Source organism: Mastigoproctus giganteus, chromosome 7, assembly GCF_048544385.1.
Source record: "Mastigoproctus giganteus isolate SK-2022 chromosome 7, ASM4854438v1, whole genome shotgun sequence".
In the NCBI taxonomy this organism is placed as follows: domain Eukaryota; kingdom Metazoa; phylum Arthropoda; class Arachnida; order Uropygi; family Thelyphonidae; genus Mastigoproctus; species Mastigoproctus giganteus.
The window spans coordinates 151,073,622-151,100,037 of NC_143581.1; the positions used below are offsets into that span (position 1 = coordinate 151,073,622).

Genomic DNA, 26,416 nt, shown 5'->3' on the forward strand with positions numbered 1-26,416 from the left:
GAATATTCTTAGAAAATGCTTACCCAGTTTCCTGGTGTCACTCAATAGTTCTAGCCTTCCCAAAGCCCGGAAAGGATCGTACCTTTCCACATAACTATAGGCCAATTTCACTGACCAATTGTTTAGGCAAAGTCCTGGAAAAAATGGTTCACAGGCGGTTAATCTGGTTCCTGGAAACTAACAACTTGCTAAATAGTAATTAGTACGGGTTTCGGAAAAACCGTTCCACCTTAGACGTAATGATAAAAGCAGAGTCAAATATATGTAATGCCTTCATAAGGGGACAGCATCTGGTGATGATTAATCTAGATATTCAGAAAGCCTTTGATACCACCTGGCGGTATGGTGTTCTTAAAGATCTACACTCTTTCGGCTTGAGAGGTCATTTACCCCAATTTATACAAAGCTTCCTATGCCATAGAACTTTTCAGGTCAGATACATGAATAATTTATCCAAAACATTTGAACAAGCGGAAGGTGTACCACAGGGTTCCATTCTGAGTCCAACATTATTTGCAATAAGAATCACCAACATGACAAGGGATGTACCAAGTACAGTACAATCATACATGTTTGCCGATGATCTCATTATCTCTACTCAATCCCAGACTATGAACACCATCGAAAGGCAACTTCAAATTGCTATAGCTAGTATAGAATCATGGGCATTGCGGAATGGTTATTCCCTAGCAGAAAAGAAGTCTACTGCTATTCATTTCTGTAAAAAACGGAAATTACATCCGGACCCAGAAATATTTTTAAACAACAGCCTGATTCCAGTCACTAACAATTTCCGTCTGTTGGGGTTAAATCTAGATAATAAACTTAATTTTGCTTCCCATATGGTGTACCTCCGGAATACTTGTCTTAAAAAACTGAATATCCTAAAAGCTGTCTCTGCTATGTCCTGGGGTGCTGACAGAAGCTCTCTCCTACATCTTTATAGAGCTTTAATAAGATCGCGCTTGGATTATGGAGCACCTGTCTACGACTCTGCCAGGAAAAGTTCTCTATTACGTCTGAACACCATCCAGCACAGTGCCCTTAGAATAGCTGTTGGAGCCTTCAGAACATCTCCAGTTCACAGCCTGTATATTGAGGCAAACGAATCCCCTCTGCATCTCAGGAGAAAAATGTTATTGTTAAATTATGCAGCAAAGATTGGAAGTACTCCAGCCCACCCCAGCTGGCAGTATCTGTTTGATCCTCAACACACCCTGCTATATCACAATAAACCTAATGAAAACCGCCCTGCTGGGATTCGACTGCAAGAACTCATGGTCAGCTGGAAAATAAACTTTAAGAATATATTCCAAGACCTTGCCACCCCTGAACCTCCCTGGACTGAATTCACACCGCTCTGTGACAATTTCTTTTCAAGGTGGGGAAAAACCTCCCTGGCAAATACCAACTTTCAACAGCTATATAAATTGCATTCTTTGGAAAACTCAGAGAAAGTTCAGATCTATACTGACGGCTCCAAAACAGATACGGCTGTTGGTGCAGCAGCAGTTTCCGCCACTTTCTTAACAGCTGCCTCTCTTCCCACTGAATGCAGTATCTATACTGCAGAATTGTTTGCAATAAAACTGGCTCTAGATAACATAGACAAATATCATATTAAACAATCTCTGATATACACAGACTCTTTAAGTGCAATCAGTGCCTTTAAATCTACCTTTCCTCCCTCTCATCCCGTTCTTAAAGAGATCCGGTCTAAATTATTTTACCATCAAACAGCCAACTACAAGGTCATCTTCTGCTGGATTCCTGGTCATGTCGGCATCCAAGGTAATGATCGTGCAGATGAGGCTGCTAAACATCCCGATTCTGGATCTTTCAGTCAACTGAAAGTTCCATACACAGACTACAAATCCATTATTAGAAAAACATGTTGGAAACAATGGTCTCACCTCTGGCAATCTCAAACTAATAATAAACTATTCCAGATAAAAAAAGAGCCTCAACTGTGGACATCTAATTTTAGAAGAAACAGGCGACAAGAAGTAATCCTGGCAAGGCTTCGCATCGGTCATTCACATCCAACTCATCTGCATTTGCTTTTGGGAGAGACTCCTCCTCAGTGTTTTTTTTGCCAGTCGCATCTAACAATAAAACATATTCTCATTGAATGTCCCCACCTTTCATCTGTCCGAAATTCCAGCTTCAGCTCCCTCTCCAATTTGCAGGAACCCTTAACCTTATCACATATTCTTGGTAAGGAAGCAAATTTCGAGGATCTATTTAAGTATTTAAAACGCATAAACTTATATAATAGCATCTAATCATAACGTGAAATCAGAGATACCCAAACCATGAACAGGCGCAATATGGCCCAAGAGGCCCTTGTGCCAAAAACCTCAAATACAACAACAACAACAACTCTCAGTTATTACAAGATTATCTAGCTTACTGCCAGAGTTGAATACACCTCTGGCATTCCCCTGCCTGAATAACTCCTCATGTGTGAATGTCGTTTGTTAGCTACCTGAGCAGGATCATCAACAGTTGAACCATTAATATCAAGTGGATAAATCTGATTCGTCCCCTTCCTTCTAGAGTTTACATAAGTAAAGAACTCTTTGCTGTGTTTCTTTGCATCCTTTGCGAAAGATTTCTCATAATCTGTCTTCGCCTGCCTAACCTCCTTTGTAACTTGGTTATAGACCTTGGTTATCTATCATTGGCTTCTCTTTCACATGTTAATTTATATGTGAATTAGGGTTGAATTTGAAAGTGTCTGCAATTCTGCCCAGACACGATAGGAGGGAGTATATGATGAGAGCCCTGTCGATCAATTCGGCCCTGGAAAGATTGTGCAAGGCTCAAGGGGTAGAATTTTTGTCAGCCTGGTCTGTACTTGTTAACAGGAGAGACTGCTTCTACAGGGATGGGATACACTTAAATAGAAAGGGTGCAAGAATGTTTGCTGATGCTATCGAGGCAGTGTTAGGTGGGTCGGAAAACTGCTAGATTTGGGCGGATACAAGGACTAATAGATTAAAAGTAGCCACTGGCAGAGGTGAAAGTGATTCTTGCACTGCTTCTATTGGAATGGCCGCAGCCTGGAAAATAAGATGCAGGATATTTCAGAGACTGCTGGGAATCATTGGGGTACAAGTAAACACATGGGTGGTGTTAGGGTAGCTAAGAAAAAGTACAGGTGCATGTATACATGCATGTACACCAATGCTAGGAGTTTAGTAAATAAATTTGATGAATTTGAGATATTGCTCAAAACATCAAAGGCAGATATTGTGGGGATTTCAGAGACGTGGTGTCACACGGATATAAGGAATGCAGAACTGGAATTTGGGGAGTACAATGTCTACAGAAAGCATAGACAGGATAGGAAGGGAGGAGGGGTTATGCTATTAGTTAAGAAATACATAAAATTCAAGGAAGTGAAGCCAGTCGACATTGCTGGACAGTGCAGTGTCGAGTCAGTTTGGTGTGACATAAGCATTGGGAGATCAAAATTGAGAGTAGGAGTGTGCTATAGGCCTAATGACTCTGATGAGTATAATAAGAAACTGTACAGGGAAATAGAGTGGGCCAGTAAATCAGAGAGTCTTATAATGGGGGATTTTAATTTCCCAGATATTGACTGGAATTTGGGGGCTGGATTTATTGGATGATTGTTTTCTACATCAGCATGTTCGGGAGGCAACTAGAGGGAGTAATACTCTTGATTTGATTATCAGTAGTGATTCTTCATGCATTAAGAATCTGCACGTAAATGAACCACTAGGTGGCAGTGACCACAGTGTGCTGAAGTGAGATTTACTCAAAGAGGTAACTACCATTAGGGGTAAAGGGAAGGGTTATTGCTTTCGTAAAGGCGACTACAATGGACTGAGACAGTATTTAAATTCTGTACAGTGAGGCCAACTGATGATGTTACCAACAGCAAATTCAAAATGGGAAGCATTCAAAGAACTTATCTTGGAAGCTACTAGGCTTTACATACCAACTAAGAAATATTGTTCAAGGTTTAGGCCTAAGTGGATGTCAGATGAACTAATGAGACATATGGCAGAAAAGAAAAATCCATGAGATACATACAAATTAACACGTGACACAGAAGCCTATGATAGATACAAGTTGATCTGTAACCAAGTTACAAAGGAGGTTAGGCAGGCGAAGGCAGATTACGAGAAATCTTTGGCAAGGGATGCAAAGAAAAACAGCAAAGAGTTCTTTACTTATGTAAACTCTAGAAGGAAGGGGATGAATCAGATTGGTCCAATTGATATCGATGGGTCAACTGTTGATGATCCTGCTCAGGTAGCTAACAAACTAAATGAATATTTTGCATCGACATTCACACATGAGGAGTTATTCAGTGAGGGGAATGCCAGAGGTGTATTCAACTCTGGCAGTAAGCTAGAGACTCTTGTAATAACTGAGAGTAAAGTGGAGGAGAAATTGTTGAATATAAATACAAGAAAGGCACCTGGGGTGGATGGGATCTATCCAGTTATATTAAAGGAGGCAGCAAAGGAAGTAAGCAAACCCTTAATCATAATTATGAGAGCTTCCTTGGACTCAGGGGAAGTACCCATGGACTGGAGATGTGCAAATGTGACCCCAATTCACAAAGGAGGATCAAAGGGCGACACAAGTAATTATAGACCTGTTAGTTTAACTTCTGTTCCCGGAAAATTAATGGAGGCACTGGTTAAAGAAGCACTGCAGGATCATCTAGACAAGACTTCAGTTATAGCTCAGACACAGCATGGTTTTGTTAAGGGGAAGTCTTGCCTGACCAATTTGATTGGATACTATGATGCAGTCACAAAAGAACTGGATGCAGGGAATAACTTTGATATTATATACTTGGATCTTAGAAAGGCTTTTGATACTGTTGAACATGGAAGACTGCTGCACAAATTGGAGCAGTGTGGCATTGGAGGCAAATTGCTGCTATGGATAGAGGGGTGGTTGAGGGGGAGAAGACAGAGAGTGGTAATCAATGGACACTGCTCATCGTGGACTAATGTTATTAGTGGAGTCCCTCAGGGTTCAGTATTGGGTCCATTATTGTTTTCTGTATTTATAAATGATATTGATGATGGTATATCAAGCTTAATGTCCCAGTTTGCAGACGATACGAAGGTTGGCAGGGTTGTCAAGGACACTACTGACACTATGCTACTGCAACAGGATCTGGTAAGGTTGAGCAGATGGGTTGAGAGGTGGCAAATGAAGTTTATCATTGACAAATGTAAAGTACTACATATGGGAAACAGCAACCCCAGAGCAATGTATCAACTCTGTGGTACTACACTGACAGTGGTAGAGAATGAAAGGGACCTGGGGGATGGTTGTGCAGGCAGATATGAAGTTTTCTGAGCAGTGCGGACGGGCTCCAAGAGTAGCTCATGGTGTATTGTCGATGATATATAGGAATTCTTCTAGCAGGGATAAGGAGGTGATTATTCCCTTGTATAAGGCAATGGTCAGGCCACACCTTGAGTACTAGACTGTATACAGTCTGGAGGCCTCATTTCAAGAATGAAGTAGAGATGCTGGAACGAGTACAGAGAAGGGCAACAAGATTAGCGAATGGAACAAAGGAGTGCTCTTACGAAGAAAGGCTTAAGTTATGCAAATTACAGTGTCTGGAGTCTAGGCACCAGCGAGGTGATCTGATAGAGGTGTATAAAGCCTTGAATGGTTTGAGCATGCTCAATGCTGATGGGATTCTTCCTCTTGCTCAGAATAATCACCTGAGAGGGCATAAATTCAAATTGAGGAAAGACGGATGTAGGATAGATGTGAGGAAATTTGCCTTTAGCCAGTGGGTGGTTGGTTGGTGGAACAGACTTTCATCCCTTGTCGTGGAAGTTGATAGCCTAAATAAGTTTAAGGCTTAGCTGGACAGGTATTTCGAACGAACAGAGGGATGAAGTATAAGTGGTTATTTTTTATTTATTTATTTATTTATTTTTTTTTTTTTTTTGGCTGATGCTGCATAAGCTTGCTTTCTTGCATCAAATGCCTCTACTAATGTTAATGTATCCCATGCATTTTCCTTCTCTGTCACATGTCTAATTAGTTCATCTGACATCCATTTAGGCCTAAATTTGGAACAATATTTCTTTGTTGGTATGAAAAGTCTAGTAGCTTCCAAGATTAATTCTTTGAATGCTTCCTATTTTGAATTTGCTGTTGGTACCATCATCAGTTGGTTCCACCGTATAGAATTTAAATACTGTCTTAGACTACCATAGTCACCTTTATGAAAGCAAAAACCCTTTCTTTTACCCTTAATGGTAGTTACTCCTTTGAGTACATCCCACTTCAGCACACTATTGTGATCACTGCCACCTAGTGGTTCCTTTATCTGCAGATTTTTGATGCATGAAGAATCATTACTGATAATCAGATCAAGAGTATTACTCCCTCTAGTTGCCTCCTGAACATGCTGCTGTAGAAAACAATCATCCAATAAATCCACAAAAGCCTTGCTAGTGTGTGAGTGACCAACTCACAAATTCCAGTCAATATCCGGGAAATTAAAATCCCCCATTATAAGACACTATTTCTCTGCACAATTGCTCATTTTACTCATCAGATTCATTAGGCCTATAATGCACACCTACTCTCATTTATCTTTTTCCAGTGCTTATGTCACACCAAACAGACTCAACATTGCATTGTCCACCAACATCAATGGGATGCACTTCCTTGGATTTTATGTGTTTCTTAACTAACAGCATAACCCCTCCTCCCTTCCTGTCCTGTGTATCCTTACTGTACACATTGTACTCCCCAAATTGCAGTTCCACACTGCTTATGTCTGTGTGGCACCATGTCTATGATATCCCAATAGTATCTGCCTTTGATGTCTTGACTAGCACTTCAAGCTCATCGAATTTATTAACTATACTGCTAGCATTGGTGTGCATGCAAGTATGCATGCACCTGTTTCTACTCTTTGTTACCCTAACATAGCTCATGTATTTACTTGTTCCACCGTGACTCCCAGCAGTCCTGGAAATTTCCATTGCCTTGCTTTCCAGGCTGCTTGCTCAATTGCATTTTAATAGAAGTAGTGCAAGACTCACTTTTACCTCTGCCAGCGACTCCTGTTAATCTATTAGTCCATGAATCCCCCCAAGCTATAGGCTTATCTTCCGTGTATCCCCCCCAAGCTATAGGCCTAATGACTCATCAGAGTAATTAGACCTATAACAAACTCCTACCCTCATTTTTGCTTTCCCAGTGCTTATGTCACACCAAACTGACTCAACATTGCACTGTCCAACTATGTCAACTGGTGCACATAAAGGATAGAAAGGGAGGAGGGGTTAGGCTATTAGTTAAGAAACACATAGTATCCCCCAAATTCCAATTCTGCATTGTATTCTGCAATACAATGTATACAGAAAGGATAGGAAGGGAGGAGGGGTTAGGCTGTTAGTTAAGAAATACATAGTATCCCCCAAATTCCAGTTCTGCATCCCTTATATCTGAATGACACCATGTCTCTGATATCCTAACAGTATCTGCCTTGGATATCTTAACCAGCACTTCAAATTCATCAAATTTATTTACTATACTCTTAGCATTGGTATACATGCACCTGTTCTTACTCTTAATTACTCTAACACAGCCCATATATTTACTTTTTTCATGACTCCTAGCATTTCCTGAAATCCCCAGCAACTGACTTTTCGGGCTGCTGCTCATTCCAATAGAAGTAGTGCAAGAATCATTTCCACCTCTGCCTGCAGCTAACTGTTAATCTATTAGTCTGTGAATCCCCCTCCCCCAAGCTAGCAGTTTTCCAACCTACCTAACATTGCCTCGATAGCATCATCAGATATTCTTGCACCCTTTCTATTTAAGTGTATTCCATTCCTGTAGAAGCAGTCTCTCCTGTTAACAAGCAGAGACCACAATGAGAAAAATTCTACCCCATTAGCCCTGCACAATTTCTCCAGGGCCGAATTGATTGACAAGGCTCTCATCATGTATTCCCTCCTATCATGTCTGGGCAGGATTGCAGACACTTCCAAATTTAACCCTAACTCATGACTTTTTTTCAACATTGACCTGTATTTGCTTAGTAAATCCACAGATCTGCTACACTTAATATTATTAGTGCCAATGTGTACAATGCCATCAGCTTTTGCCCCTGGCAGACATACCCCGGTCCTATTCCACCTATCCTTTTTACACAATATATTTACCATTTCCCTGACAATTGAGTCACCAATAATAACTAGCTCCTGTGGGACCAGCACATCTGCCCTGAAGGTTGCTGCTGTGTTGCCTGGTGCATAAGAGTGATATCTGGCATTGGGCAGCTGAGATCTTGATGGGCTCCCATTTTAATTCCTTCGAGGGAATCCACCCAGCAGTTCAAGCTCTCAGAGACTCCCATCAGAAAGCTGAGTTGGCGCCTAATAATAACAATGTCATAATAACAATGGGATTATGACCTGCCTAATAGGCAGGTCATAATCCCATTGTTTTCCCACCTAAATGGTGTGACCTGCAAAAGAGTTAGGCACCAATTAGGCACCTTAGAACGGACTTGATTGAGATCTCTAAGGTTCTGAGAGAGGATAAGCCGACCGGGCTAGCCGGGTGGGTAAAGTGCCTGCCTGGCAAACCAAAGGTCGTGGTTTCGAATCCCGCCTCGGGCTTGGATCAAAGTAGTGCAAAAAACCTTGGTAGGTGCATTATGGGCACGGAAGCTGATGCACCAACAACTAACAAAAAAAAAAAAAAAAAAAAAAGAGAGTGGATAATAAAATGATTTTCAGTTATAAATGATTCTGAACTAGGGGTCATAAATTCAAATTATGGATGAAGTGGTTTAGACTTGATAGTAGGAAGTTTTCTTTCAGCCAGCAAGTTGTTGATTTCTGAAACAAGTTATCCTCCTTCGGCGTCTCCATAGCCAGGTGGGAAGGAGCAGCAGTGCATAGCACACGTTTCTTGATTAGACCGGGGTTCGAGCCTGTCACCACCAAATACGGAGGATGCGGGAAGGTCAGGGAATGACCACCGCATATTCCAGAGCAATATGGCCTTAGTTGCTAATACTCCGAAAAAAAACCAAAAACCAAAAAAAAAAAAAAAACAAGTTATCCTCACAGGCAGTTGAGGCGGATAGCTTGGAGAAATTCATAGGTCAACTGGATAGTCACCTGGAGGGAGGCCCCGAGTGCCAAGCGATAGTGACAAGCGATTTTCTCAGTGATTTATAGAGTGCCCTTATTAAAGAAAAAGTTTTATTTGATTTCTAGTGTCTTTTTCTATTTAATTTACTTCCAGTTGTTCTGTGCTTAAAGTATTAAGTAAGAACACAGAAAGGAAAACAACCTTTCTTTATTTAGTATATATATTTTACTAATAACAAACAACTAACTTCTACAACCGCTTGGTCACTGGTGGCACCGCTCCTGCCTCCACGTGGCGGGGCCGGTAACCTGGGGGATAAGACAACCCCCGGGGCTAAAAGGAGCAGAGATGGAAACAAGTGATTTTCCACGCTTAGAGCCGAAGAGCTCTCAATTAAATGAGACACACGACACTGACCATGACTCCTCTATCTCAAAGAGAATGAAGAAAGACAGTGGCAGACAGGAATTACCAGCCTTCCTGATTATACATTCTCTGTCAATGCAACCTGTCGGCAAGCTCTCCCCCTTCACCATTCAGAGATGCCTAGAACATGCTGCAGGTTCACCAAAAATGGTGAAACGTCTTCAATCTGGAGATTTGTTAATAGAGACCACCAATTCTAGACATTCTGAGCTACTACTACGTCTGACATCCTTGAGTGGAATCCCAGTTCAAATCACACCACACACCACCCTCAATTCTTCAAAGGGAGTGATCACTGAATGGGATTTATTGAACGTCCCCGAAGATGAAATAGTTCAAGAACTTAAAGAACAAAACATCACTCAAACAAAAAGGATCATGATCCGAAAAGATGGCAATTTAGTCCCTACCCGGAGTATAATTGTAACATTCAGTTCTCCAAATCTACCATCTTCAGTGAAGGCAGGATATTTAAACTGCCGCATTCGGCCCTATATCCTGAACCCTCTAAGATGTTTTAAATGGCAGAAATTTGGCTATTCCCAGATAGCATGCCGTGGAGATGCAACTTGTGCAAACTGTGGGTGTAAAACTCGTACACAAACAGAATGTAAGGTACCAACTCCACAGTGTCCGAATTGCAAAGGCAACCATCCCACTTATTCCAAAGACTGCGACCTCTGAAAGTTGGGGGAAAAAATACAAAAATATAAAATTGAAAATAAGGTTTCCTATCAAGAGGCAAGAAAACAAGTAAAATTAAGTATGCCAAAACACACCTATGCTACTGCTACACACAGCCACCAATCAGTAGCATGTCAGACTTGAAGTGACCATTCCTCCAGACACATCGATCTCCAACTGGGCTCGGTTAGTCCTATCTATTGAACATCCATCTCAACCAAACGTAGTACACCAATGCAGTAATACACCACTAACAGTTCCCTCCCAGAGACCTCCCCGTTGTCAAGCAGTAGATAATTTACAGAAATCAGATCCTGTTGAGGCAAAGCAATCTCATATATCAAGCATGGATACTGATGACATAACTAATCAGGATCTGCTTGAAATACGTGCAAATGGAGATATGGAAGAAATTAATGACTCTGAACGCCCTAATATTTTAAGAAGAGAAAAATCAAAACTTGAAAGAGGTAAACAAGCCACCCACAAAAAAAAGACAGACTCAATTTCCACCCACAGAACTAAATAATGGAACAGATCATACAGTGGAATTGCAGAGGTTTTCGCAGCAGTATTGACGATATTTATGAATTAATTCACCATTTCAAACCCGCTGCTATGTGCTTACAAGAAACAAATTTAACACCAAAAATATCCGTTTCAGTCAAAAATTATACCATCTTCAGAAAAGATCGATCTGAAACTAACAGTCCTCATGGAGGAGTAGCTGTACTTGTGGAATTAAGAGTCCCTTCCAGGCACATTCCTTTGAAAACACCATTAGAAGCTGTTGCAACGCGTATAGGCGCCTCCGTAGCCAGGTGGGAAGGAGCAGCAGTGCGTAGCACACGCTTCTTGATTAGACCGGGTTTCGAGCCCGTCACCACCAAATACGGAGGATGCGGAAAGGTCAGGGAATGACCACCGCATATCCCGGAGCAATATGGCCTTAGTTGCTAATGCTCCTAAAAACCAAATAACAAACAAACAAACAGCAACGCGTGTAGTTATCGGTATTACATTGACAGTGGTCTCGATATATCTTCCGCCAAACCATCCATGCACATTTCAGGATCTGGAAAACCTTATTTCTCAATTACCATCTCCGATCTGTCTATTAGGCAGTTTTATTGGACATCATCCATTGTGGGGTTCACTGGTCTCAGATGGAAGTGGCGAACTTATTGAAATGCTACTTGATAGAGAGAATCTGACACCGTTGAACACTGGCTTACCCACCTACATCCATTTTCCTACTGGGTCAAGCACTGCTATCGATCTCTCAATCTGCTCTCCGATCCTGTTCCCAATCATAGAGTGGACAGTACACGACAATCCTCTAAACAGCGATCACTTCCCTCTGATTTGTAGCATTCAATCCACCCATTTCAAACAAACATAAACAAAAACTCAATGGAAATTTTCCAGAGCAAACTGGACAAAATTTACCAATCATGCATCTTTTGATGAGGATATCATTACGTCTTTTCCTATTGACGCTGCCACCGAATATATTACAAAGCGGATACTAACAGCTGCAACAGCAGCCATCCCAAAGTCTCAAATAAGAAACCATCGGCATACCAATCACTGGTGGAATGGTGATTGCAATAAAGCGAAAAAGGAAAAAAATGCAGCATGGAATACCTTCCGCAAATATCCCACCACTGCCAACCTTATTAACTACAAGAAACTGAGAGCCAAAGCCCGTTTCATCCGGCGAAAGGCCAAAAAAGATTCATGGGTAAAATTCGCCTCCTCAATCAACAAAGATACTGATACCCGAATAATCTGGGAAAAAATAAAGAAGCTAAGTGGAAAATATCACGTACCACCTTCTCCTATTATTAACTAGAATGGGAAGGAGATCTCCTCTCCTGGAGAGATTGCCAATGCCTTAGGAACTGTGTTCTGTGAATTATCTGCCTCAAGTGCATATCAACAGTCTTTCCAAAAAATTAAAGCCGGAATAGAGAAAAGGAAACTGAACTTCAAAGCTAACTGCCATTTACCCTATAACCAACCATTAACAATTTCTGAACTGAAAGAAGTTGTGTATACCTCAAGAAACAGTGCTCCTGGCCCTGACGGAATTTACTATATAATGCTTCAACATCTCAATCAGAAATCACTATCTTTATTGCTTAAACTTTACAATCGGATATTCTCAGAACATATATTCCCGACCTCCTGGCAACATTCTTATACAATAGCTATACCGAAACCTGGAAAAGATCACTCGATTCTGCACAATTATAGACCAATTTCTCTTACCAGCTGCTTGAGTAAGACTTTGTAAAAAAATGGTTCACCATCGTCTCACATGGTATCTTGAATCCCGAAACATAATCAGTAATAATCAGTTTGGTTTCCGAAAGAATAGATCATCCCTAGACCTCATGACCAAAGCCGAATCCAACATAAGAAATGCATTCATTAGAAATCAACATCTCGTCATGATATGCCTTGATATAGAGAAGGCTTTTGATACCACATGGCGATACGGCATCCTAAGAGATCTCCATTCTATTCATATGAGAGGGCACTTACCATATTTTATTCAAAGCTTTCTTCAACACAGGTCTTTCCAAGTTAAGTACCGGCAGGTTTTATCTCAAACATATATACAAGAAGAAGGAGTCCCACAGGGCTCTGTTCTTAGTGCCACTCTGTTCTCACTATGAATAAACAATATTACAAACTGCATTCCAAACACCGTTGACTCATATCTCTATGCGGATGACCTTACCATATCCTGCCATTCCCAGAATATGAACTGTATCGAGAGGCATCTACAAATATCCATAAACAACATTGAATTATGGATGGCACAAAATGGATACAGACTGTCAAGCCACAAATCAACAGCCATACATTTCTGCACAGAGCACAGAATGCATCCTGAACCTGATTTGCACTTGGCCAATCACCCTATACCAATCGTGAACAGTATTCGGCTCCTAGGGCTAATTTTTGATAAGAAATTAAATTTCCAGGAGCACATAAAATATCTAAGAACCTCTTGCGCAAGGAAAATGAATATACTCCGGGTAATCTCCAGTACATCTTGGGGTGCAGATCGCTGTACCCTGCTCCACTTGTATAAGTCCCTAATTAGATCTCGGCTAGACTACGGAGCACCTGTTTATGACTCAGCTAGGGAAAGCACCTTAGTGCGTCTTGCGCCCATCCAACATTCGTCTCTTAGGATAGCCCTAGGTGCATACAGAACATCACCGGTTCAAAGTCTTTACGTTGAAGCTCACGAACCTCCACTTAGCATCAGAAGAAAAATGTTACTGATGAATTACTCAGCTAAAATTAAAAGCCTGCCTACTCATCCTGTTTGGCCACTCCTGCATGATCCTCTGTGGAAAACTCACTATAGAAATAAACCCAGAACAATTCAGCCTGCTGGTATCAGACTGCAGATTCTAGCAGAAAGCTGGAACCTCCAATTCGATAATATCCTCAGAGAATCAAAAGATCCAGATCCCCCATGGTCTACTCTCACATTTTCTTCTCATGAATACCTTGAGCAATGGGGTAAAAGTTCCATAGCAAATATTAACATCCAACAACTACATTATGCTCATACACAAAAGTACCCCGAATTCACCAAGATCTATACTGATGGTTCAAAGTCTGACAATCAAGTGGGTGCAGCTGCCGTCTTCCCTAATTCAACTATCTCATTTTCACTTCCAGTCGAATGTAGCAGTTATACCGCTGAGCTTCATGCCATTAAGCTTGCTCTGGAAAATATCTCACTGCTGTCAATAAATAAAAGTATAGTATATACCGATTCACAAAGTGCTATTTTAGCTTTGAAAGGTATTTCCTCACCTACCAATCCTTTATTAAAACTCATAAAACATAAGCTGATGCAGCTTCATGAGCATAAACAAACTGTTATCTTTTCTTGGGTCCCAGGCCACAGTGGTATTCCAGGAAATTAATGTGCAGATGATGCTGCAAAGCATCCTTCTAATATAGCCTCAACAAATGATCTAGTCCCATATCCTGATTACAGACACAAAATACAGAGAACATGCATGGAACAATGAACACTTCTGTGGAAAATGCAAACAAATAACAAGCTATTTCAAATAAAATCTGAACCACAATTATGGACTTCTAGCCTTCATAAAAATAGAAAAGAAGAAGTAATCTTAGCCAGGATCCGAATAGGTCACACTCACCTCACACATCTCTATCTGCTTAAAGGGAATGATCCTCCTCAATGTGCAAACTGCTCACAGCCACTTACAGTAAAACATATACTTGTCAAATGTAGCTTGTTTAACAACGCCCGACGAATGGCTTTTAGTTCCATCTCAGATCTGCAACAACCTTTGTCTCTCAATAGTATCATAGGCAAAGAAGCAAATCTCTCTGAATTATTTCTCTATTTAAAACAAATTAAAGTGTATGATCGTTTTTAACTGCTGTACAAGCAGTTCCCGTATGTAAAGTCAATTGATTTTGGAGGTGCGATATGGCCTAAGTTGCCCTTGCACCAAAAAACATCACAACAACAACAACAACCTGGAGGGAAGCACATAGTCTATTTTCTTATCAGCTATTTTTTTATGTGTTTTGTTTTATTTTTTATATTTTTCTATATATATTGTTATTTTTATTCTTTTATTATTATTGTGTTTGTTATTATTTTTCTTTATTTATTATTATTATTATTTTTTTTTTTTTCACAGATGCAGCGAAAGCCTGTGGCTTTCTTATACTCTATGGTTATTACTGATATTATTAATGTATTCTCTAGGTTTATGAAGTAAGATTGCCATATGCTGTAAAAAATAATTCTATACCTGCAATATAAAATGCATGTATCACTTCATAAATATTTTTATTCTGTCAAAAAAACTCTTTTGAGGTGTGCTACAGTTTATGGCTATCTTGCTTTGTAAAATAGTGGACCATAGTCAGTCATGGCCAGTTCAGCTTTAGTACCTGAAACTTTGGATTTTATTAGCATTAGAATTAGTAGGGGCATATGATGCAAGAAAGCAAACTTATTTAGCATCAGCCAAAAAAAAAAACTTTCCCATTTCCCCATCCTTTCACTCCAAAAGTTTGTTTAGTTCAACCTTGAATTTATTTAAGTTGTCAACTTCCACAGCAACAGATGGAAGTTTGTTCCAGCAATCAACCACCCACTGGCTAAAGTCAAATTTCCGCACATCTGTTGTACAACTGTCTTTCCTCAATTTGAATTTATTCCCTCTCAGGAGTGCAATCTGAGCAAGAGGAAGAATTCCATCAGCATTGAGCTTGCTCAATCCATTCAAGGCCTTATACACCTCAATCAGATCACCTTGCAGGTGCCTGGTCTCCAGACACTGCAATTTTCAGAAGTTAAGCCTTTTTTGGTAACAGCAACCCCTTGTTCCATTCACTAATCTCCTTGCCCTTCTCTGTACTCATTCCAGCAACTCTACATCTTTCATAAAATTAGGCCTCCAAGACCTGTATGCAGTACTCAAGGTGCAGCCTGACCATTGATTTATACAACGGGTTAATCAACTCCTTATTCCTGGTGGAAAAATTCCTGTATATCATTTGCAAGACCCCATGAGCTACTCTTGCAGCTGTCTGCACCACTCAGAAAACTTCATTTCTGATTGCACAATTATCCCCAGGTCTTTTTCATTCTCCACTACCCTGAGTGTAGTTCTGAACAGTTGATATGTTACTCTGAGGTTACTGCTACCCATATGCAGTAGTTATTGCATTTGTCAATGTTAAACTTCAGTTGCCACCTCTCAGCCCATCTGCTCAACTTTCCTAGATCCTGTTGCAGTAGTGTATCATCTGAAAACTTGGACATTAAGCCTGATATACCTTCATCAATATCATTGATAAATACAGAAAACAACAATGGGTTCAACATGGACCCCCTGGGGAACTCCACTAATAACATTAGTCCATGAAGAGCAGGTCCATTGATTAATTACCACTCTGTCTTCTCCCACTCAACCATCTATTTATCCATTGTAGCAACTTGCCTTTAATGCCATACTGTTCCAACTTGTACAGTAGTCTTCCATGTGCAACAGTATCAAAAGCTTTCCTGAAATCCAGTATATGACATTAAAGTTATTTTTTGCATCCAGTTCCTTTGTGACCACATTATAGTCTCCAATTAAATTGGTCAGACAAGCCTTCACCCTTTGCTAACCCATGCTGTGTCTGAACTATAACAACAGTCTTGTCTAGATGATCGTGCAGTGCTTCTTTAACCAGTGATTCCATTATTTTCTCCAGAACAGGAGTTAAACTAACAGGTCTAATTACTCATGTCTTGGGAAAACTTTTGCAATCTCCAGTACGTGGGACCTCTCCTGAGTCCAAGGATATCCTAATAATCACGGTTAAGGACCTGCTTACTTCCTTTGCTGCCTCCTTTAATATAACTAGATAGAACCCATCCCTCCCAGGTGCCTTCCTTATGTTTAACTTCAGCAATTTCTCCTCCACCTTGGACTTTGTTATTACAAAATCATTTAGCTCCCTGCTAGAATTTCATAAACTTTCTTAATTCCCCTCCCTGAATAACTCCTCATGTGTGAATTGTAGATGCAAAATACTCATTCAGTTTGTCATCTACTTGAGCAGAATCATCAACAATCGAACCATCAATATCAAGTGGACCAATCTGATTCATTCCCCATTCTGGAGTTTACATAAGTAAAGAAGTCTTTGCTGTTTTTCTATGCATCCTTTGCCAAAGATTTTTGGTAATCTGCCTTTGCTTGCCTAACCTCCTTTGTTACTTGATTGCAGACTATCTTATATCTGCCTTAGGCATCTTTGTCTCCAGGTAATTTATATGCGTCCCATGTATTTTCCTTCTCTGCCTCGAGTCTCATTAGTTCATCTTACATTCATTTAGGCTTAAACCTTGAACAGTATTTCTTAGTTGGCATGAAAAGCCTAGTAGCTTCCAAGATTAATTCCTTTAATGTTTCTCATTTAGAATTTGCTTTTGGTAACATCATCAGTTGGTCCAGAACATCATAACTTTTGGTAACAACATCAATTGATTTTTAAATTCTGTATATCAACTGTGTAGAATTTAAAAACTTTCTGAGACAACTGTAATCACCTTTACGAAAGCAAAAACCCTTCCCTTTACCACTGATATTAGCTACACCCTTTTCCACTTATATTAGCTACATCTTTGAATAAATCCCACATCAGTACACTATGATCACTGCCACCTAGTTGTTCCTTTATCTGCAGATTCTTAATACATGAATAATCACTGCTGATAATCAGATCAAGAGTATTGGTCAATCATCCAATAAATCACTGCTGATAATCAGATCAAGAGTTGGTCAATCATCCAATAAATCCACAGAAGTCTTGCTAGTGTGTGAGTGACCAACCCACAAGTTCCAGTCTATATCTATTAAAATCCTCCATTATAAGACATTTTGATATACGGGCCCATTCTATTTCTTTGTACAATTGTTCGTTGTACTCGTTAGAGTCGTTAGGCCTATAACACACTCCCACTGTCATTTTTGCTTTCCTAGTGCTTATGTCACATCAAACTTACTCAGCATTGTACTGTCCATCTATGTCAACTGGATGCACTTCCTTAGATTTTGTGTTTCTTAACTAACAGCATGACTCCTTCTTCCTTTCTGTACATATTGTACAGCCCAAATTCGAATTCTCTCTTCCTTATCTCTTGTGACATCACGTCTCTGATATCCCAACAATATCTGCCTTTGATGTCTTCACCAGCACCTCAAATTCATCAAATTTATTTTCTCTACTCCTAGCATTGGTGTACATGCAAGTATAAATGCACCTATTCTTACTCTTAGTTATCCTAACACAACCCGTGTATTCTCTTGTTCCATGATGACTCCCAACAGTCCTTGAAATCCCTATCACCTCACTTTCCAGGCTGCTGCTGTCAGTAGAAGCAGTGGAAGGATCACTTTCACCTTTGCCTGTGGCTATTAATAATCTGTTAGTTGGTGAATCTCCTCAAGTTAGCTGTTTTTCGACCCAGCTAACACTGCCTTGATAGCATCAGCAAATATTCTTGCACCCATTCTATTTAAGTGTATCCCATCCCTGTAGAAGCAATATCTCCTATTAACAAGCAGCACAGACCATGCTGAGAAAACTTCTACCCCATGAGCTTTGCACAGTCTCTCCAGGGATGAATTGACTGACAAGGCCCCAATCATATACTGCCTCCTATCATGTCTGGGCAGAATTGCAGACAATTTCAAATTTAGCCTTAACTCAAAACCTTTTTTTCCGCTTTGACTTGTACATAGTTTATATAGGTTATGATTAACCTATATAGGACTATGTGGAAGTGAAATACTTTTTATGGATGTACACAAGTCATTTAGAATTTCAGTGACAGTAATTTTCATTCTGCCTATAATAATGTATTTAATATTAATGAAATACACGGCAGCATTATTAAACTGTTTAAAATATATATTAAAATTTTTAAAGAATTGATATATAAAAAATTTATTTTATATATCTAGTGTAGGGAGGAATAATATAACCATATGTATTTCATGAAATGTTTCGAAAGTGGGAAAACATTGGATTTTCAGTAATTCTAAAATTTAAACTCTCTGCTAAACTGTTAAATAGTTAAAAACTACATAATTTATGGTTTTTAAATTATTGCTTTTAATGGTTAATTAGGTCATAACATCAGATACCATGCAGCAAGCTACTGAGGAAAATGATACTTGCAGTCTTCCCACGTGGAACCTCTCTTTAGATGATAAAAATATTTCAGATGGTAACACGTTTTCTTATACAATTTTTGTTTAATATTAATGCTTTATATTTTAACACATTCACTGCCACCTCTATTTGAAATAGCCAATTTGATATGCCATAATTTTTGGAATGTTGAGAAATAACAACATTCCAAAACCTTCAACATTCTGAAAATTTATCAATAATGATCAAAAAGTAATAGTCTGTGATTCATAGCTAAAAGCACATACTTACTTTTGGGTTTAGCAGCGTAAATCAGAACAAAACTGAAAATTTTATCAAAAGATAATTTTTACATAAACTAACCTCAAGACAGGCAAAAATGTATTAAAAATGTGTACGAAGCAATAAACAAAAACAAATCATTGCTGCTAAAAGCCCAGAATTCAGTCAGTGTGCTGATAGAATTGAGCAGTTCATTTACACCACTCTTATAATCATGACTTGTTATGTGTTATAGCACTTGGGTTACCACTGAACACTTATAAATTTTTTTTTTTTTTCTGTTTATACTCCGGCACGACAACCAAGTCAGTAGAGTTTACAATAAATTGTCGATACAAATATTTATCGTATTTAGTAGTCACGGGCTTGAACCCCAGTCCACTCAAGGAATGCATGCTATGCACTCCCACTCCTGACCACTCGGCTACATCAGGCCTGTGGGCATTGACACAGTGAACATGTTAAAAATATTACAGTAATCATAGGGGTTGCTACAATTATAATTTGTGACATGGAATGTTTCATTGTTGGCAGCTCTAGTGTGATCTTTTCAATGTGTAATAACCCAGTTTAGCTTCATTAAAAGGTCAGCACATTAACTGTGACAATGATAAAAAAATAATTAATATGCAGGGGGCCAATTGTTATTATTATTCCTGACCTGTGTATATAACCACTCATATGATGAAAAAAAAAAAAAAAAAAAATTAGTTTTCCTTGTGTTTTTGTGTGAGACAAGTTTTGAGTGTAACAAGGCCCTGTTCTAAAGAAATGTCACTTCTGAGTATACGATTATTTTTTTTTATTTTTATTATTTTTTTTTTATGAAAACCCCAAACACGAAAGGTATCAAAACCTATAGTACTTAGTACCGTGCATGGGTTGAAGGAGAAGTATGGGGGGAGGGGGATGCCGGAAACTTTGCTCTATAGACTAAACATGGGTTTCACCACTTCAAGCCTCCAATAAGCAAAGTGGTGGTATTTCACCAGTTGATGAAAGTCATCTAGCAGTCTTATACTGCTTGTCTCATACCATTTGTTTAAATTTTATGCCATTTATTTCTCCAACAAATATGAGTTTATGAAGTTGTATGGTGTAATATACATAATAATTGTGGTAACTTATGAAATAAAAAACAATGTAACTGCTTAGTGTGGGATAATATTCAAGCTTCTCAGTCCATCTATTTGGAAATTTCATAAGTACAATGGTTTATGAGAGCCAACAAACCAACAAATAGCAAGTGAAATTGCAAGCTTTGGTTGATGGGCTTCTGTGATAAGTATAAACAAAAAATGTAGTGATCTGTAGATAAAGGTTTTTACAAGGACTGACCGGGCTAACACTATTATTATTTAAAAATTTTCCACAGTAAAAGTTTATATGATTACAACCATAATTCTATTTATTTATAAATTTATGATATATAAATTAAAACATTTTTATACTTGATATAATATTGTTTCAATATAGTTTATATATCACTAGTTAATCACATCACATTTATTTATAATTCGAGTTATTTTTATGAAGTTCTCCTTGTTATATGATTTTTTTTGTAACAATTCAAAATACTATGCTTCATTTTCTTTGCATTATTGTATTTTTCAAAACTATCATATGGTTTTCCCTCCAAGATTAATGGAAGCATAAAAAGCTTAATAATATATATTTCATAAAGCAACCTGCCTTATTATCAATTATCTACTAAATAATTCTAGTTACAGGTTAAAAATGCTACACTCCACTTTTTTTTTTTTTTTTTATATGAAAACCCCAAACATGAGAGGTATTAGAACCTATAGTACTTAGTATCGTGCTTGGGTTGGAGGTTGAGAAGACAAGAGAAGATATTTATTGACATTGCAATTGAACTTCTGTAGACTGTAATTTTCAGGAAATACGTATGAAGGAAGTTTGTTCCTGAAAACCGCAGTTGAATTAATAAATGAGGAAAATGAAAAGTTGGTTCTGTGAGTTTGAAGTTGGACAGTAAATGGATATTGGCTGGTGGCAGCAAGTGTTCAGACTGTTTTGAAAGAGAGAGGGGAGACAATTCAGAAGAACAGTGCCCATTAAAGTATCTGTAGAAAAGGCATGCAGCAGAAACAGTACGTCTATGAGACAGCGAGTGGAGAGACTCTGTTAGAGATGAGTCATTAATTAACCTAACTGCCCTCTTCTGAATGGAATCTAGAAGCCTGAGAGAGGTTTTGGGGGCACCACCCCAGATGTGGGAACAATATTCCATGGTAGGGCAGATTTGTGATTTGTACAGAGTGAACAGCTGTTTAGAAGAAAAGTAACGCCGAGAGTGAAAGAGAAAAGTAAGTTTTTTAGATGCAGAGGAAGCAATATTTGTAATGTGCTTGTGCCAAGACAGAGAGATTAGAAGTTAGGGTAATCCTCAAAAGAGATATATATCAACTTTCTTAGAAATCGGAGTGTCACAAAAGATAAGCATAGGAGCAGAAGAATCCTTTTTGTGAGATATAAGACAAGACTGAGCTTTAGAAGAATTGAAATCAACTAAGTTGTCTTTGCCCCACTGGAGAATTATCTGGAGATAGGCGTTTAAGGAATTGGTAGCGGATATCCGAGAAGTTGAAGCTGATTGAGTAGGGCAAGGTTTCTCAAAATGGGAAGTGGAATGCAATGTGCTATCATCGGCAAAACTATGGATAGGATTTCTGGTCAATGGAAGAAGGTCATTAATATACAAGAGGAAAAGAGTGGGGGAAAGAACTGAACCTTGGGGGACACCAGTATTAGTGGAGAAGTTAGAAGACAGAAAGCCATCACCCTCACTGAGTGATCAGAGATAAAACTGGATAACCAATTGCAAAAAACAATTGGCAAACCATAAGATGGAAGCTTATTTAGAAGACCTTTATGCCAAACATGATTGAAAGCCTTTGAGATATCAAATCCATACTGGCGATTGTTGATCAGACGCAGGGTTTCTAGGTAGTTTGAGTTGGCGGTTAATTGATTTCTCCATTACTTTAGAAAGAGTAGAAGTAATTGCAATGGGATGATAATTGGATGGGAGGGTTTGTCACCCCTTTTAGGAACTGGCTGGATATGAGCAAATTTCCAAGCAGACGGAAAAGCTCCTTTAAAATAATTAAGTGAAAAAAGGCGGCAAAGAACAGGATTAAGTTCAGGAGCACAGGTTTTGAGAACAAGTGGAAAAATGCCATCAGGACCTGGAGCTTTCTTAGCATCAATATTCGTCAAGATCCTTCTGACATCCTTTTGAAGTAACACCACAGGAGGTATTGAATGGAGCGTGTTGGAAATGGTGGGAGGTGTTTTTACCAAGATCATTAATACATGAGTTGGAAGAAAAATGGGATGCTAGCAAGTCAGCTTTATCCTTGGCTGAAGTGACAACAGAACCATCTATTTTGGACACAGGTGGGAGCAGAGATGGGCAAAAGTTGTGGCCAATAGCTTTGGCAAGAGACCAGAATGCTCGGCTACCATTAGGGCAAGAAGCGAGTTTTCTACTCTTAGCCTGTTCAAAATCTAGTTTGGACTGATTAATAACTGCTTTACAATTGTTGTGAGCTTTGGTGTAGGCAGAAAATGAAACTGAAGAATTGGAAACGAGCCAATTACAATATGCAACATTCTTCTCTTGAAAAGCCTTAGCACATTTATTGGAAAACCAAGGTTTAGATAAAGGACGCGATTTTAAAGTGGAGTGTGGAATAAATGATTCCATTCCTACAAGAATAATTTCACTAACACAATCTGAGCAAATGTTGACATCAGAAGTTTTGAAACAATAATCCGACCAAGGAAAAGAAATCTCGTAGGTCATCCCATTTTGCATTCTTGTAATGCCAAACAACATGAGGTTGGGAATAGCCATGAGATAAAGGCTCCATTGCAGAAGATACAATCACTAAGTTGTGATCTGAGGTGCATAAAGGACCAATCACTTTGACCGTGTACTTAGAAGGATTGTTTGTGAGAAAAAGATCAAGTGTGTTGGCTGTATGGTTAGGATTGTCCGGTATTATGTTAGGTAAATGAACAATCTGTATGAGGTCATTAGTAATTGCACAAGCCTCAGCATATCAGCCAGCTGGGTTGGTGTGACTAGAAAACGGAAACCAGCTGGAGTTATGAACATTAAAATTACCTCACTGTTAGGAAAGTAGGACTAGAGAAAGTCAAGTTGCAAAGAGAGGAAGTCGAAGAGCTCCAATTGATTAGTGGAGTTGGGAGAACGGTAGAGACAACAGATTAATTTGACAGAATGTGGTAGAGAGATTTTAATCCAGAGGAGATTCCAAATTACCAAGTCTCTGATGGAATATCCGAACAGACTTATGCACAAGTACCACCTTTGAGGCGAAAGGAATCATATAGCGAATAATTTGGGCAACTGAGATGAGCAGTAGTTGAATCCACTGTTAACTGAGATTCTGTCAGAAAAATTACATGGGGTTTTGGCAGCCTGCAAGTGGAAATGGACATCGTTGAGATTAGAATTGAGACCATGTATATTTGTGAAATGAACTAGGAAGTGTTTGGGAGGTTTAGATCTTTTCGCAGATAGACTTACTCTATTAGTTTGACAATTCATGGTGTATTCAATAGGAAGAAGGGGGGGGGAATGCTGTATGAAGTAATGAAATTTTTGGATATGGCATACACATGGTTAAGAATATACCCAGATCCTTGACATAACGGGGCCTCAAAAATGTCCCCCCCCACATACACACTATTCAGACTCCCTCCAGTCACTATCTGGCAGAGTAGAGGTAGCAAGATTATAGACTAGCTTATCCGAAAGCCTCCTAAAGAGTTACCAGTAGGTTCGGTCCAGTGTACTAACTAGTGGTTGGCTTGCAAACACCGTTTTAGAGCTATACCCTCAAAATGTAAGGAAGATTGGATCTCGCCATGATGTTCATCATAACCTCAAAAGTCATCAGTCATACTGCATAATGGAAGAGATGTGGAAGGGTTACCGGAACTTAGCTCTGGAGACTAAACATGGGTTCCACCACTTCAAGCTTCCAATAGGCAAAGTGGTGGTATTGCACCGGTTGATGAAAGTCATCTACCACCTAGTATTGCCTGGTAACACAAAAGGGCGGCATTCCTCCATGTGGTGTTGGCACCACACCTCGACCCCTGCTTACGTTGGTTCACACCTGGGTGGTCACTCACAGTATACTTGTGCATGGAGGTTATACCCAGGGTTACTAACAGTCCCACCGTCATGAAGGTGCAAGCAGAGGAGTTAGGTGTCACAGACCCTCCGGACTTCGCCGAAATTAGATCCACTTGACTTGAATATCACCCGAATATCAGTTCCATCAGCGTTTTAGGCTCCCAGGTAGCAAATACAGCTTGTCTGGCATATCTGAGAGAATGTCTGTGACAATCTCAAGAACCTGTTGCCTGCAGTCCTCTGTTTTCAGAATGTCATCTCAAGTGAAGGAAAGCACATGAAACAATATCCGTAGATTTCTAAGTTCTGATTCTAAAATCTAATCCTAAGTTAAGTATTCCATCACATGTTTACAGTGCCAATTTCTCACCTCGTGGCGAAAATTTGAAAAATTTTTCTCCCTTCTACAAATCACTTTCTCATACCCTAAATGACGTACCCACCAATTTTCACAGCGCTATCTCTAACTGTTTTGACACTAGGATCTCCTGAATAGGGAAACTTATTTTTAAACCACCCAGTACTATATATATATTGTGTGTGCATCACATGTGTATGTATTTCATTTTTTTTCCTCCCTTAGCTATAATTGTTAAAAAACCTCCAACTTCTCCTCGACCGCAGTCTGCTTCTCCAAGGCCACTTCCTCAATCTGGATCTGTTGATGGAGAAAATGAAAACCATTGTCATACCAGTAAACGATGTTCTCCTACATTTTCTCGTTCACCAAATAGATTTAGGTCAGCATCAGCTGGTAGAAATCCCCAGAAAGATCTGAGCGCAAGGTACTGGGCATTTCTGTTTGAAAACTTGCACCGTGCCGTTGATGAAATTTACCAGACTTGTGAAACTGATGAAAGCATTGTTGAGTGTAAGGTATGGAAATGTCTTATTTCATGAATTTAAATTTTGGTTACTTGAATTTTTGAGTGTGATTTCATTTATTTTCTTTTTATCCTAATTATTTAATTAAGTAATAAGCATAAAATTTACTTAATAACATAATTATAATGCACATAGTGTATTGGTTTCACTTGTCACTCATTTGGAGAGGCCTGGGTTCAGATCCCATCAGAGACCAGAGGAATTCTGGAAGGCTTCTTCATTTGGGGCTGGTGCCTCCATAGCAGGTGGAAAGGAGCAGCAGTGCGTAGCACACGCTTCTTGATTAGACCGGGGTTCGAGCCCGTCACCACCAAATACGGAGGATGCGTAAAGGTCAGGGAATGACCACCCCATATCCCGGAGCAATATGGCCTTAGTTGCTAATGCTCCTAAAATCCAAATAACTAACTAACTCATTTGGGGCTGTGCTTTGTGGATCTCAAGCTTAAGATTCCCGAAGAGTTTTCCCAGCTTTTTCTGCCTGCACAACATATCACTATAACAATAACAAATAACAACAATGCACACACTGCCATTCTTTATGCATTAAAAATCAGAACCATTGTATTTTCACCCATTAGTAGTAAAAACTGGGTCAGTTTGAGATATTCTTAAAGCAGCAGTGTGCAGGTGAGAAAGATTAGTAACAATATTTCATATCTGGTTTATTTCTGCCAAAATATGATATCAGTTACATTTGCCATATATTCAGTAATAGGAATACCAAAATAATTAGAAAGCATGATTTACCAAAGAAAATCATGCTTTATAATCCACCCCCCCCTCCCAATCATAACCACCACTACCAGTGACTCCACCTACAGTGCAGCAGGTTCCTAAGTCTTACATTGAACAAAGTAAAAGGAGACTCTTTGGATTAAATGACCCTAAAAATGATATAGCTAAATATTATATATCCAAATTTGAATCATCTCACCATGCCTTGTCTGAAAACCGCATGTTGAAATTCTCTAACACTGTAGTCTCATAACCACAGAAAAAAAGCTTACTTAATGAGGTCTGCTGATAGTATAAATCCCTATAAAAAAATACAAATCAGAATGCCTT

The 26,416-nt window shown here is 39.2% G+C and overlaps 1 protein-coding gene across 1 annotated transcript in view; it reads left to right on the forward strand.

Moving 5' to 3' along the window:
- Positions 1 to 26,416, forward strand: part of ssp3 (SCAPER domain-containing protein short spindle 3) — a 408,421-nt gene that overhangs the window by 33,747 nt on the left and 348,258 nt on the right. Inside the window, exons 3-4 of the mRNA XM_090377943.1 lie at positions 18,961 to 19,060; positions 25,047 to 25,339. Of these exons, the coding sequence (XP_090234069.1) occupies positions 18,979 to 19,060; positions 25,047 to 25,339 (375 nt within the window). The 5' untranslated portion in view covers positions 18,961 to 18,978. The remainder of the gene's footprint in view (positions 1 to 18,960; positions 19,061 to 25,046; positions 25,340 to 26,416) is intronic.